General features: G+C 40.1%; 1 protein-coding gene across 2 annotated transcripts in view; it reads left to right on the top strand.

Annotated features, from left to right (window-relative positions):
• ATP2B3 (ATPase plasma membrane Ca2+ transporting 3) overlaps positions 1-12,695 on the top strand; it is a 103,379-nt gene that overhangs the window by 37,497 nt on the left and 53,187 nt on the right. Inside the window, exons 6-11 of one of the 2 annotated variants that reach the window (XM_070741362.1) lie at positions 357-398; positions 3,967-4,131; positions 5,902-6,116; positions 8,109-8,351; positions 9,023-9,264; positions 12,148-12,382. In XM_070741362.1, the coding sequence (XP_070597463.1) occupies positions 357-398; positions 3,967-4,131; positions 5,902-6,116; positions 8,109-8,351; positions 9,023-9,264; positions 12,148-12,382 (1,142 nt within the window). The remainder of the gene's footprint in view (positions 1-356; positions 399-3,966; positions 4,132-5,901; positions 6,117-8,108; positions 8,352-9,022; positions 9,265-12,147; positions 12,383-12,695) is intronic. The other variant, XM_070741363.1, reaches the window with a different exon arrangement.

Below are 12,695 nucleotides of genomic sequence, written 5' to 3'. Positions count from 1 at the left end.
GGTCCTCACTTTACCCACCTCGGAAGGATGGAAGGCTGAGTCAACCTTGAGCCGGTGATGAGATTTGAACCACTGACCTACAGATCTACAGTCAGCTTCAGTGGCCTGCAGTACAGAACTCTACCTGCTGCGCCACCTCGGCTCTTAATTGGTGGAGATCAGATTGGAAAAGATGAACTATAGCCCACAGACCATATTGGGAGGAGTTTTATCACAATCCAGGCTCACCGTGTGTGCGTATGTGTGCTTGTGTGTGCGTGTGCATGTTTATGTGTGTGCCTGCGTGCATGCTGCACTGGTGCTGTGTCGTCTGTTCTCAAGCGTCCTGTGTTTGTCGTTCCCTTTTTCTGTTGTAGGGAAGCAGCAAGATGGGGCAGTGGAGAATAATCAAAACAAAGGTAAATGTTTCCCCATCCTATCTCTTGAGTGCCTATATTTAGTTGGAATGCCAGCTATATCAGAAAGACAGAATGTTCTCCAGATCTTGATAGTCTAGTTCAGCGGTCTTCAAACTTGGCGACTTTAAGACTTGTGGAGCTCAACTCCCAGAATTCTACAACCAGCTATGCTGACTGGAGAATTGTAGAAGTTGAAGTCCACAAGTGTTAAAGTTGCCAAGTTTGGGAGCCTCTGGTGTAATTTAATATTTTTTTAGTTATACCATAAGGTTCTTTTTAACAACTGTTTTTTCCAACCGTAACAAGTCCAGATATGATGATCTAAGGTCAAGATATTTAAAGCTTGTCTATTTATTTATTTATTTTATTTATATTTCCTATTTTTTATTTTGCAAATGTTTCATGGACTATTACACAACTATATATTCCACAACCAACCCTATTTCTTCAAGATCATAGTGCTGAAGATATTAGCTAGATGGTTTATAAAAGTCTGAACATGAAAAATGAAACTTGGAGAAACTCTACAACCTATTTACCAGTAGTTAATTAAGTACTATCAAATTCAATTCATCTCCTAGTCATTGTAAGAATAAATATGTCTCGTTTTGACCTCTTCCTGGAACATGTCAATCATCCAGTACTAGGACCAGTCAGAAATACAGCAAACTAGCTGTATTTAGGGTCATAATATATACAGTAGTTAGCCTCAGATGTTTGAATTACATCTTTAGAGGTGCTGTTGAACCTTAGGATTCTAGGATATAGTAGCAATTGATATTTGAATGACTGTGAATTTAATCTTCAGGTGTTCTGGTTAAGCAAAGGACAGAAATTTTTTTTACCAAAGAAAGAAAGGTGGTGGATGTTGAGGTTTTTAAGTGGAAATTGTCCATTGGATAATGCACTTATGTTAGATTGGTAGAGAGGAGTTCAGTGCATCCCATTCTTTACAGCCACTGGCCATGGCCACCATAGCTGATAAAGGTTGGATTTTAACATCTGGATGTCCACATTCTCACCTTGATCTAACATACAGAGTTTAAAAGGAGTCTATGGCCTTACCTAATCCTGGATTTTCTACCCGTTTGCAATCTAGTACTAGAGGCATGCAAATATATTTTACTCAAATTCTATTTTCTCTTCAAATCTAAGCTAAAAGAAACATGGTTCTATCTGCAAGACGTCAGAGTTGCATTGACTAATCAACATTCTCTGTAATATTACCAAAAAAGGAAAATTATATATATGATACTAAAATGCTATACTAGATGTTTCTATTGATGGAATTTTAATTGAATGTAGAAGTTTTTGAACACTGAACCTTTTTGGCAGTAGGCCTGTCAAATGAACTTCTTTCCAAGGAAGAATAAAATGTGATAGGACTGTTTAAAAAATTAAGCATCTTGTGCAAATGACAATGTTACAAAACTCCTGTTAAAGCATTGGAAAGTAATGGCTCTTCAACCTTAAAAGAGATAAGCACCTTCTTCAATGAATATATTGTATTTCTCTAGGTTCAATATGCATTGAATGAATCAGAGAAAATTATATCCCACCTGAGATGCAAAATTTCTGAGCCTATCATGAAAATAATTTTTATTCATCCATGGCAGTTGAATAGCGTTTCTATAAGGAATCCTAATGTTTGTTGAGAATCTCTTTCTCTCTCTGGAACTTACATTTCTAGGCCTCGCTGGGAAACTCTTTGCAGTTAAAACAGTCTAAGTTGGTTGTGAAGATGCCTTCTATACATTGGAAGAACGTCCATGAAAAGATTGCATGGGAATGATGTCCCAAAGGTGCTTTTGCAAGAGGCAATTGGACTTCCTTTGTTTTTCCTTGAAAACATTTCATTTTCCAGCCAAGAATCTTCTTCAGGTGTGACTTTGATGAGAAGCAAAATGTATTCAAGGAAAAATAAAGGAAGCCCAGTTGCCTCTTGAAAAAGCACCTTTGGGACAACCATGAGCTGGGAGAATCATGAGAATGACGGTACTTTTGTTTAGATAACTGGTGGGCATGGATGTAAGTGAGAAAGCTTAGAGGAAGAGCAATGATTTAATCATTTATGATTAAATAAGCCATAGTGACTAAGTCCACAGGTTATGATAAGTGTCAACCAAGCAAAGTCATAATTCATTTGTAGTGTATAAATCCAGATCACTCTTAATGTTAGTAATCAAAATATATTTTACAACACCACCACATTTCCCTTAAACAAGTTGCTACATTCAGAACAGAAATACAGAATAGAAAAGTAGAGGACTTATTATAATGATCTATGATGTTGCCTGGGAACACACTTTATAAAATTCCAGGAATGAATCATGCAACCTGCGATAAAAAGTGATTTTGAAAAACCACAACAGCTTTAGCTGACATTGGGCAAATTCTGCTTTACCCAATATATCCGTTTTGATTATGGCAACAGTTGCACAATTGCAAAAAGCACGGCAACTTATTATGGTCTTGCTTTTATGCCATTAACAGAAGTTCAAACCTCTTGCCAAGACCTAAGATTATTTTTAAAGTACTTTCTCCACTACAATTGGCTGGATTTATATTTCACTTTAAACCGTTAAACCATGGTTTATAAACTGCTATGTCTGGCTTCACATATCTTGCTAACCCAGAACTGAATATCATAGTGGATTAATATCAAACATAATTTCAGTTACAGGCAATAAATAACTTTTTTTTAATGGAGATCAATACTTTAGAAAATATCTGTTTTATTTTTTGTAGCATACCAGGATATTGCTTATAAACAACTGGATCAAGGAACGTACACTGGTGATTAAGGAGAAAGAACAAACTGAATATTATATGATATGGGAATTATTTTATCAATGGTTAGAGAATTAAAATGGAAGTTGGAAATAAAAGGAGTTTAAAGAAGAGTAGAAAATATGTTACGAAAGAGATGTAAACAATACCATAACTGTTTGTAGAAAGACAATGATTATCATGCTTAAAGTTATTACTATATTTTTATTGGAAGATGCACTAAGATGAAAAAATGAACAGGTTTATTTTATTCAACTGTTTAATAAATTATAATTTATAATATATTATATATTATAATATAATATATATTATAATTTATGTTATTGTTAGTTGCTAACTCATGTCCGATGCATCACAACCCCAATTCTAAGATTAGAGAATTAATATTAATGTGAATAATGTTGTAAATTTTAATGGTTATTGCACAGATATGTTTCTACTCAGATGGCACATTGTTTAAGGCAGTGTTTCCCAACCTTGGCAACTTGAAGATATCTGGACTTCAACTCCCAGAATTCCCCAGCCAACATTCGTTGGCTGGGGAATTCTGGGAGTTGAAGTCCAAATATCTTCAAGTTGCCAAGGTTGGGAAACACTGGTTTAAGGAAAAAGATGGAATGTTCATATTTAGTGGGGGGAACTTGAATTAAAAAAAGAAAAGTAAAGTAAAATACACACTCACGCACACGAACAAACAGAAGGGCAAGCATAGTAGCAGAATTGTAATAAAGAGTCAGCAATTCTGGGTGAAACCATATTTGCTCCTTTCTCTCGGCAGCCAAAAAACAAGATGGGGCAGTTGCCATGGAGATGCAACCCTTGAAAAGTGCCGAGGGTGGCGAGATGGAAGAGCGGGAGAAGAAGAAATCCAGTGTACCCAAAAAAGAGAAATCTGTCTTGCAGGGGAAGCTCACCAAACTGGCCGTTCAAATTGGGAAAGCAGGTACGGGTTGGGCGGTGAGTAGGGACAGCTGCATTGTAGCAAAGGTGGCGACTTCCCTTTGGGAAAGGAAGCGAGCGTGGATACACCATTGTTAATAAACAAGTGAATAATATCCTTGGCTGAGAGAAGGTCAGTTGTGCAGTATGTATGAATCAGGCCAGGATTTGTCTTTTCATTGATTCCACATTAATTAATTTATCCATTGTTTTCCTTTGTTAATGTTCAAATCCTGTTTTAATAGTTTTAGAAGGAATAATGAACTGACCTTGACACTGAAACCACATTCAGAGTCAGAGAGAAGTGTAATTCACCCTTTTCTTTGCCTTCTGAGATACATGCACCGTCCATGAAGACTCAGGCCTGCCTTTTGTTCTTATGAAAGGCAACACTGCAAAGTTATAGTTAAGGCGACTCAGTGAGAAGCCATAACATCGAACAAATTGGGGTATCCTGTAAAAGCAATGTATTTGTCCGAATGCTGATTCTTTGAATGTACTACAGTGTTTTGTTGCTGCATCTAATCTATTTACTTGTTTGTAGAGTATTTCATCCTGTCTTATTTTGTTTATTTGGTAAGACTGTAACACTAATGAATTAATGAACTACTTATTAAAGCTAACTCTTTGCACTCAGGAGGATGGGGTGTATAAATGCATAGTATCTGGTAGATCATTTGCCACCAATTACATTGGAATTCCCGATCTGCAAAGGCCTTGCACCCAGTTTCCCATTACTTACGATATTAAAATCCATCCATTCTTAAAATGATCTGTTCCCTTTAGTATGGAGAAAATCCCCTTAAGAATAGAATAGAATGAATAGAATAGAATTTTATTGGCCAAGTGTGATTGGACACACAAGGAATTTGTCCTGGTGCATATGCTCTCAGTGTACATAAAAGAAAAATATACATTTGTCAAGAATCATGTGGTACGACACTTAATGATTGTCATAGGGGTCAAATAAGCAATGAAGAAGAAATATTAATAAAAATCTTAGGATATAAGCAACAAGTTACAGTCATATAGTCAACATGGGAGGAAATGGGTGATAGGAATGATGAGAAAAACTAGTAAAAAGCTGCTTCTTTGTTGGAATCAACTTTCCCCAGGTACCCGGCAGAGGCTGCTGAGAAGCTGAATTTACCTTCTCTCTGAGATGGAAAAAGAGGCATTATTATAACGTTACCATAAATCTCCAGTACTCCCTTAGGTTCATATTGCAAATATAGTAGAAAGGGAGTGAGATTACTCTTCTTTTTCTCCTGTTTTGTTTCCTTGACCAGCCTCCCTCAATCGATTGTCCGACAGATGTTTTGAACTCCTTTAATAGCTCTCATCCCCATTCTAGAGTTATATGTGGCTGAACAGAGATATAATCCTGAGGCCATCAGCCTGGAGAAGGCTGCGTAGACAGCAACAGGTCCCATCAGTTCTCATTTTAAGAATGGAAATTTGTGGAATTGACTGGGCCTGGTGCCAAGAAGCCCTTTGGGGACTTTTTTTCTCACATTCTGGCTTTTAATACAAAATGTTCTCAAGATGCAATCTTATTTGCGGGGTGTGTGATTTCACAGTTTCAGATCTTGCTATTGTATCTGACTGTCTTCTTCTTCCTCTTCCTCTTCTTCTTTTTCTTCTCCCTCCTCCTCCTCTTCTTTTTCTTCTTTTTCTTCTTCATCTTCCTCCTCCTCCTCCTCCTCTTCTTCTTCTTCTACCTCCTCCTCCTCCTCTTTTTCTTCTTCTTCTTTCTTTTCTCCAATCCTACTAGGGCTGGTGATGTCAGCTATCACAGTCATCATCCTCGTCCTGTACTTCATCATTCAAACCTTCGTTATTGATCGGAGGGTGTGGTTGGCTGAGTGCACTCCTGTTTACGTGCAATACTTTGTCAAGTTCTTTATTATTGGGGTCACTGTCCTGGTGGTGGCTGTACCCGAAGGCTTGCCACTGGCTGTCACGATCTCTTTAGCCTACTCTGTCAAGGTGAGCATTATAACCTTAGTGCCCTCACTGGTTTTCACTAAAATACATGGCTGGATCCTTGGCTACACTCCTGAGTCATCTACTCCTTTAAATCAGAGGTGGGTTCCTACCGGTTCTAACCAGTTCTTTAGAACTGTTAGTAAATTAGTGATGACATCACAGAGCCGGTTCTGTTGGTGCTGGTCTGTGGGCACTGCCATCTTGGATTTTGCTTCTGCGCAAAATTGCATTATTTTCCCAGAAGGGACGTGTGCACTTCCATTGCGATGAGAACTGGTGGGGAAGGTAAGTAGAATCCACCCCTGCCATAAATGCTCTCTGATGGCCATCTCCCTTTGAAGCTGTGGTGCAAGTTAGCCTAACAGGAATGACTGAGAAGATAGTGGATTAGATCACAAGGGAGATCATCCTCAATCACCTTGAAAATTATACAGCCATTATTAGGAATCAGCATGTGTTTGTCAAGACCTATTTTTCACCAAATTACCAGTTAATTCATTTTTTAAATCAGTAACTTCCTTAATAAATTATAGGAATACCAACTTTTGAAGAAGTGTCCATGATACACTGATTAGCAAGCTACTTTAAGCATTGGTGAACCAGCACTATTAGGCAGATTGTCATTAATGGTTAGCTCTCCAATGATTGATTGAATGATTGAATGATTGAATGATTGAATGATTGAATGATTGAATGATTGAATGATTGATTGAATGATTGAATGATTGAATGATTGAATGAATGATTGAATGATTGAATGATTGAATGATTGAATGATTGAATGATTGAATGATTGAATGATTGAATGATTGAATGATTGAATGATTGAATGATTGAATGATTGAATGATTGAATGATTGAATGATGTATGTATGTATGTATGTATGTATGTGTGTATGTATGTATTTATTTATTTATTTAATTTGTATGCCGCCCCTCTCTGTAGACTCGGGGCGGCTCACAACAGTAATAGAAAAAAACAATGTACAATATAAATCTAATAATTAAAACTAAAAACCCATAATTTAAGAAAACATACACACAACATACCATACATAAACAGTATAGGCCTGGGGACATTATCTCAGTTCCCCCATGCCTGACGGCAGAGGTGGGTTTTAAGGAGCTTATGAAAGGCCAGGAGGGTGGGGGGGAGTTCTAATCTCAGGGGGGAGCTGGTTCCAGAGGGTCGGGGCTGCCACAGAGAAGGCTCTTCCCCTGGGCCCCGCCAAACGACATTGTTTAGTTGACGGGACCCGGAGAAGGCCAACTCTGTGTGTGGGACCTAATTGGTCGCTGGGATTCGTGCGGCAGAAGGCAGTCTCGGAGATCCTCATCCAGGAGGAGTAAGGTATCATTCCTGGATCTTATGATCTTTAAGTACTGGATTAACAAATGGGGTGGAAAGACTAAAAGGATGCTTATCAAACGTGCAGAGGAAACAACAATTTGTGGGATGCCCATCGTTGAGATTAGAAAACAGAAATAATATTCAAATAAAACAAAAGTATCATGATAGAAATGAAAGGAATAGCATGACGTGCAACAGAGCAAATGCAAAATTGTTTAGGTAGCAAACAATAATCAGGCACCCAGATACATAATGGACTGTGAAAAAGATCTTGGAGGAATTTCATTTTATTTATTTTTTATTTCTTGTATAGCATCTACAGAGGTCAAGCTTCTTAGAAGAGTTGATTACCAGCTGAATATAACCCCACAGCGTAATGTGGTTGCATAAAAATATACATGTATATTTTGGCACTTTGGGAGGCTCAGGATTTTCAAGAAGTGTTCTGGATACACTGGGCATCTGGAATCCAACCCACCCCCCCCAAAAAAAAACCCCCACCAAGGACTCAAAACTTGCCATTTGTCTATTATTGGAACACTGTAGGATTGCAAGTGGGTGGGATGATGGGCCCCAATTTGCTCGTTCTTCTCCTTTGGAAAAAAAATACTTATAATTTTAATCTCTTTTCCTGATTATAGAAAATGATGAAAGATAACAACTTGGTCCGGCATTTGGATGCCTGTGAGACTATGGGCAATGCCACAGCCATCTGCTCAGACAAGACAGGGACTCTTACCACCAATCGCATGACAGTTGTGCAGTCCTACCTGGGTGACACTCACTACAAGGAGACACCTGAGCCCAGTAACCTGACATCTAAGACACTGGATCTGCTGGTGCATGCTATTGCTATCAACAGTGCCTATACCACCAAGATACTAGTGAGTAGTAGTAGCCCCTTTTTGAAAACACTCCTTCTTAAGGCTACATTGGTCCATAAATGCAGTACTACTATGCAAATAGAGAACATGGAGAAAAGTGACTAGATTAGAGTGATAAATCTCTGATCCTCCAGATACTGCTGAATTAAAACTTTCATAATCCCTTATGACTCATGGTATTGGCAGAAGTGGATGAAACTGTAAACCAGCAACATCTGGGGATCAATTTCTAGGGTCTAGACTAGAGAGAAGGTTCCTGATACTGTTACTTTTTTATACCTTCAGAAAGGGTAACTCTCCAGAATCACATTCCAAATACTTACCTTGATAGGCTCTCAAACAGCCATTTTAATTGCTTGTTCTTTCTTTAAAAATCCTGGTGCTTTTGCAAAAAAAACACCATTGGAAGCTTGACACCTGGGTAAGAACACTAAACACCTTTAAAGAGATCTAGACTTCCAAAAAAAATATATTACATCCATTCTTCTATAGCCTAGAGATGCCTTGGATACCAAGCCTAGTTACAAACCTGAATTCTAGCAGCCAAGGATTTGATTCAACTGACCCACCAACCTGGTTCCCTCCTGCATACATTGTTTGGCAGAGAGAAGTGCTGAAGTTAGAAGAATTGAACTGGGTGCCTCTCCTTTCTAACCTTCCGTTTCCTTCAGCCTCCAGAAAAAGAAGGGGGTCTCCCACGCCAGGTGGGCAACAAGACCGAATGTTCACTGCTGGGCTTTGTGGTGGATCTGCGACGTGACTACCAGCCTGTCCGTGAGCACATCCCAGAGGAGAAGCTCTACAAGGTTTACACCTTCAATTCTGTCCGAAAATCTATGAGCACCGTCATTTGCATGCCTGATGGCGGCTATCGCCTCTTCAGCAAAGGCGCTTCCGAAATTGTCCTCAAAAAGTGAGTCTACTCTGCATTATGAATGGGGAAAGGGGCCTTCATACAGCCAAAGGCTACCATCTTACAAGGCTATCTCATATTGTGAAACTCGCCCAGGGGTGGGCTTCAAAAATTTCAGCAAAGGGTTCTCTGCCCAGTTCTGGGTGGGCATGGCCATGGTGGCATTCTGCACTGTGGGGGGCATTTTTGTCCTACCCAGGCTCTGGAGGCTTGAGTCAAGCCTCTGGGAGGGCGAAAATAGCCTCCCCATTGTAGGTCTATTTTTCGCCTTTCCCGAGCCTCCATGTGAACCTTGAACTTCCTGCACCCAAAACGGGCCGTGTGCTGACTCTTGGGAAGGGAGGAGTGGGTATGGCCAGCAAGGAGTGGGATTTGGGGGTTCTAGCGAGAGGTTCTCCTGATCTCCTGCGAACCCCCAGCAGCTCACTCCTGAACTTGCCCCAGCATGATCAATATAACTGCACTTAGTTCTCTGTGTTAACCTTGAAACATTCCTATAAAGTATTCCAGGAATTCTTCCAACTGTGAAAAGCAAGCATTGTTTATCTGCATGCTATTGGAATCCAAACAAAGAGTTTATTTTAGATTGAGAAGCAGGCTAAAGAATCTCAAATAAATATATGGTGATGAGCTAAGACTAAAACTTGTCTAAGGCTACCTGTGTACCTCATTTGAGGATACATTTGCAATGGAGACAATCAACAATGAATAAAACAGCCAATTGTCAGGGACAGACACCCCCCCCCCAAAAAAAATCAGGCAAGAAACAAAGAGAACCACGAACTTATAAATAAGTTCCACCCCTCTCTTCAACCCCTAGGCTTATAGTTAATAATGCGATTAAGTCCACATCTAGAAGAGTGCATGTTACACCTTTGTTCTTAGAGTTGGGTTTTGTTGCCAGTTTGCTTTTGAGTCTAGCTCAAGGTTCTGTTTTTGACGTATAAAGCTTTTCATGGCATGGAACCAGGGTATCTGAGGGACCGCCTCTCTCTAGTGAAGTCTGCCTGCTCCATTAGATTTGCCTGAAAAGGCATGCTGTGCATACCATCATCTAGAGCAGTGATTTTCAACCTTTTTTGAGCCGCGGCACATTTTTTACATTTATGAAACCCTGGGGCACATTGAGCGGGGGGGGGGGGGGACTAAAAAAGTTTGGACAAAAAAATTATCTCTCTCTCTTCCTCCCCTTCACTCTATTTCTTTCTCCCTCCCTCTTTCTCTCCCTTCCTTCCTCTTTCTCTCTCTCTCTCTATCCCTCTTTCTTTCTCTTCCTTCCTCTCTTTTTTGCTCTCTTTCTCTCTCCCTCCCTTTCTCTCTCTCTCCTTCCTTCCCTCCCTCCCTCTCTCTCTCTCTTGCTTTCTTTCCCTCTCTTGCTCTCTCTTTCTTTCTCTTGTTTTCTCTCTCTCTTGCTTTATTTCGCTCTTGCTTTCTCTCTCTCTTGCTTTCTCTCTCTCTCTCTTTCTTTCTCTCTCTCTCGCTTTCTTTCTCTCTGAGCTTCGCAGCACACCTGACCATGTCTCGTGGCACACTAGTGTGCCACGGCACACTGGTTGAAAAACACTGATCTAGAGCAGTGTTTCCCAACCTTGGCAACTTGAAGATATTTGGACTTCAACTCCCAGAATTCCGTGGGGAATTCTGGGAGTTGAAGTCCAGATATCTTCAAGTTGCCAAGGTTGGGAAACACTGATCTAGAGACCTACATTTGATAGGGTCCACAGATGTGCCTTCCCTGCTGTGGCAGTCTCACTTATGAAATATTCTCTTCCCCCTGCAACCCCCCCCCCCCCATTAGATTAGTTCCATCCTTTTTGCTATTCTGGAAGGCCCTCCAGACCTGGTTATATTATCAGGCCTGGGGCTCCCGTGGAACCAGAGACGTGCTTAGATGGCTCAATTACTAAGCTGGCTATTTTTATTTCCTCTTTGCCTAGGGCTTGCGTCTTCATTTTTTATAATATTTACTGTCAATGTGATTTTTATACTTTATATATATATATAGTATTGGTTTTTATAAATGGCTCCACCCGCCTTTGGCATGATGGGCTACTGTATACATTTGATTAATAAATAAACACACCAAAAGAAAGACTGTGCCACCGACCATAATCATTAAATCACTACAATGTCAATTGCAGAAGGCAGCTTTACTTGGAACACCTTACATCCTGCGACGATGCATTTAACGCCATCAATCAAAGACATCTACCTATGTCAGATCCTTGGGGGGGATTCTAAATCCAGTCTAAACATCTGTCTGACTAGGGGACAAACCATCATAAATTAAAGCAGCATTTCATGAAAACAAGAAAGCAGCAGGGTAGTATGAAATTAACAAGGGCAATGCCGACTTAATTAAATCTTTCAGGATGATGGTCATTGGAGAAACTCTGGTGAGGCTCAGAAGTCAGAATTCCTCAATGCGAGATTTCCTTTCCTTTCACCTGCCTTCAGCTACCATTACAGCCTTTCGTAGAGGCTTCTTTATCAAGGAGTAAATTTGATAGGGTGGGTAAGGCCTCACACTAGAAACTGGGAGTTCTACCCCTACCTTAGATGCAAAGACAACTGGGTGATCTTGGGCCAGTCACCCTTTCTGAGCCCTAGGAAGGGAGCAAGGGCAAACCACTAAAGAAAATCTTGCCCAAAAAACTGCAGGGATTATTCCAGGCAGTCGCCAGGAATCAATAATGGCTCAAAGGAGCAACATTTTTTTCCCTTTATCAAAATGAGCCAATTTTGAAAAGTTACTTTCTTTAATAAACATCCTGGATAAATGAGTCATTGTATACATTTTATGGCAGAACTGATACCTAAAGTGAAAGGATTCTGTATAAAGTCCTTTTGGTGTGTGAGTGTGTGTGTGTGTCCCTCTTACAGGTGCACAAACATCCTAAATAGCAATGGAGAGCTCCGCGTCTTCCGGCCGAGGGACCGGGATGAAATGGTAAAGAAAGTGATTGAGCCCATGGCCTGCGACGGGCTGCGAACTATCTGCATAGCCTACCGTGACTTTCCAGCAGGGAAGGAGCCTGACTGGGACAATGAGAACGATATTGTGATAGATTTGACCTGCATTGCTGTGGTGGGAATTGAGGATCCTGTGCGACCAGAGGTAATGTAGAGGGGGATTTTCTCTGAACAAACCTGTGTTTTGTGTTCTGTGGTTTTGTTTTGTTTTGTTTGGTTTGGTTTGGTTTGGTTTGTGAGTCAGGGCAAATCAACTCTTAAGTTTCCAATCTCCCATTTCTTCCCAATAGCTGATCAAAGCTGAAGCAGGACATGGCTATAGGTTCTGTTGGCTAGTCAAAACAAATTGAGATGGTTGGACCTCCAAGGCCTCTTCAAACTCTTTTAATATGTTATTCTGCTTTCAGAAGCCACTATGGCCTAGTGGACAGCGTGGTGGATTTAGATCCTAGGAGAAT

This window comes from Erythrolamprus reginae, chromosome 2 (genome assembly GCF_031021105.1).
Source record: "Erythrolamprus reginae isolate rEryReg1 chromosome 2, rEryReg1.hap1, whole genome shotgun sequence".
Classification (NCBI taxonomy): Eukaryota; Metazoa; Chordata; class Lepidosauria; order Squamata; family Dipsadidae; genus Erythrolamprus; species Erythrolamprus reginae.
The sequence above is the reverse complement of the archived record's forward strand: the minus strand, read 5'-3'. Positions and strand labels throughout refer to the sequence as shown.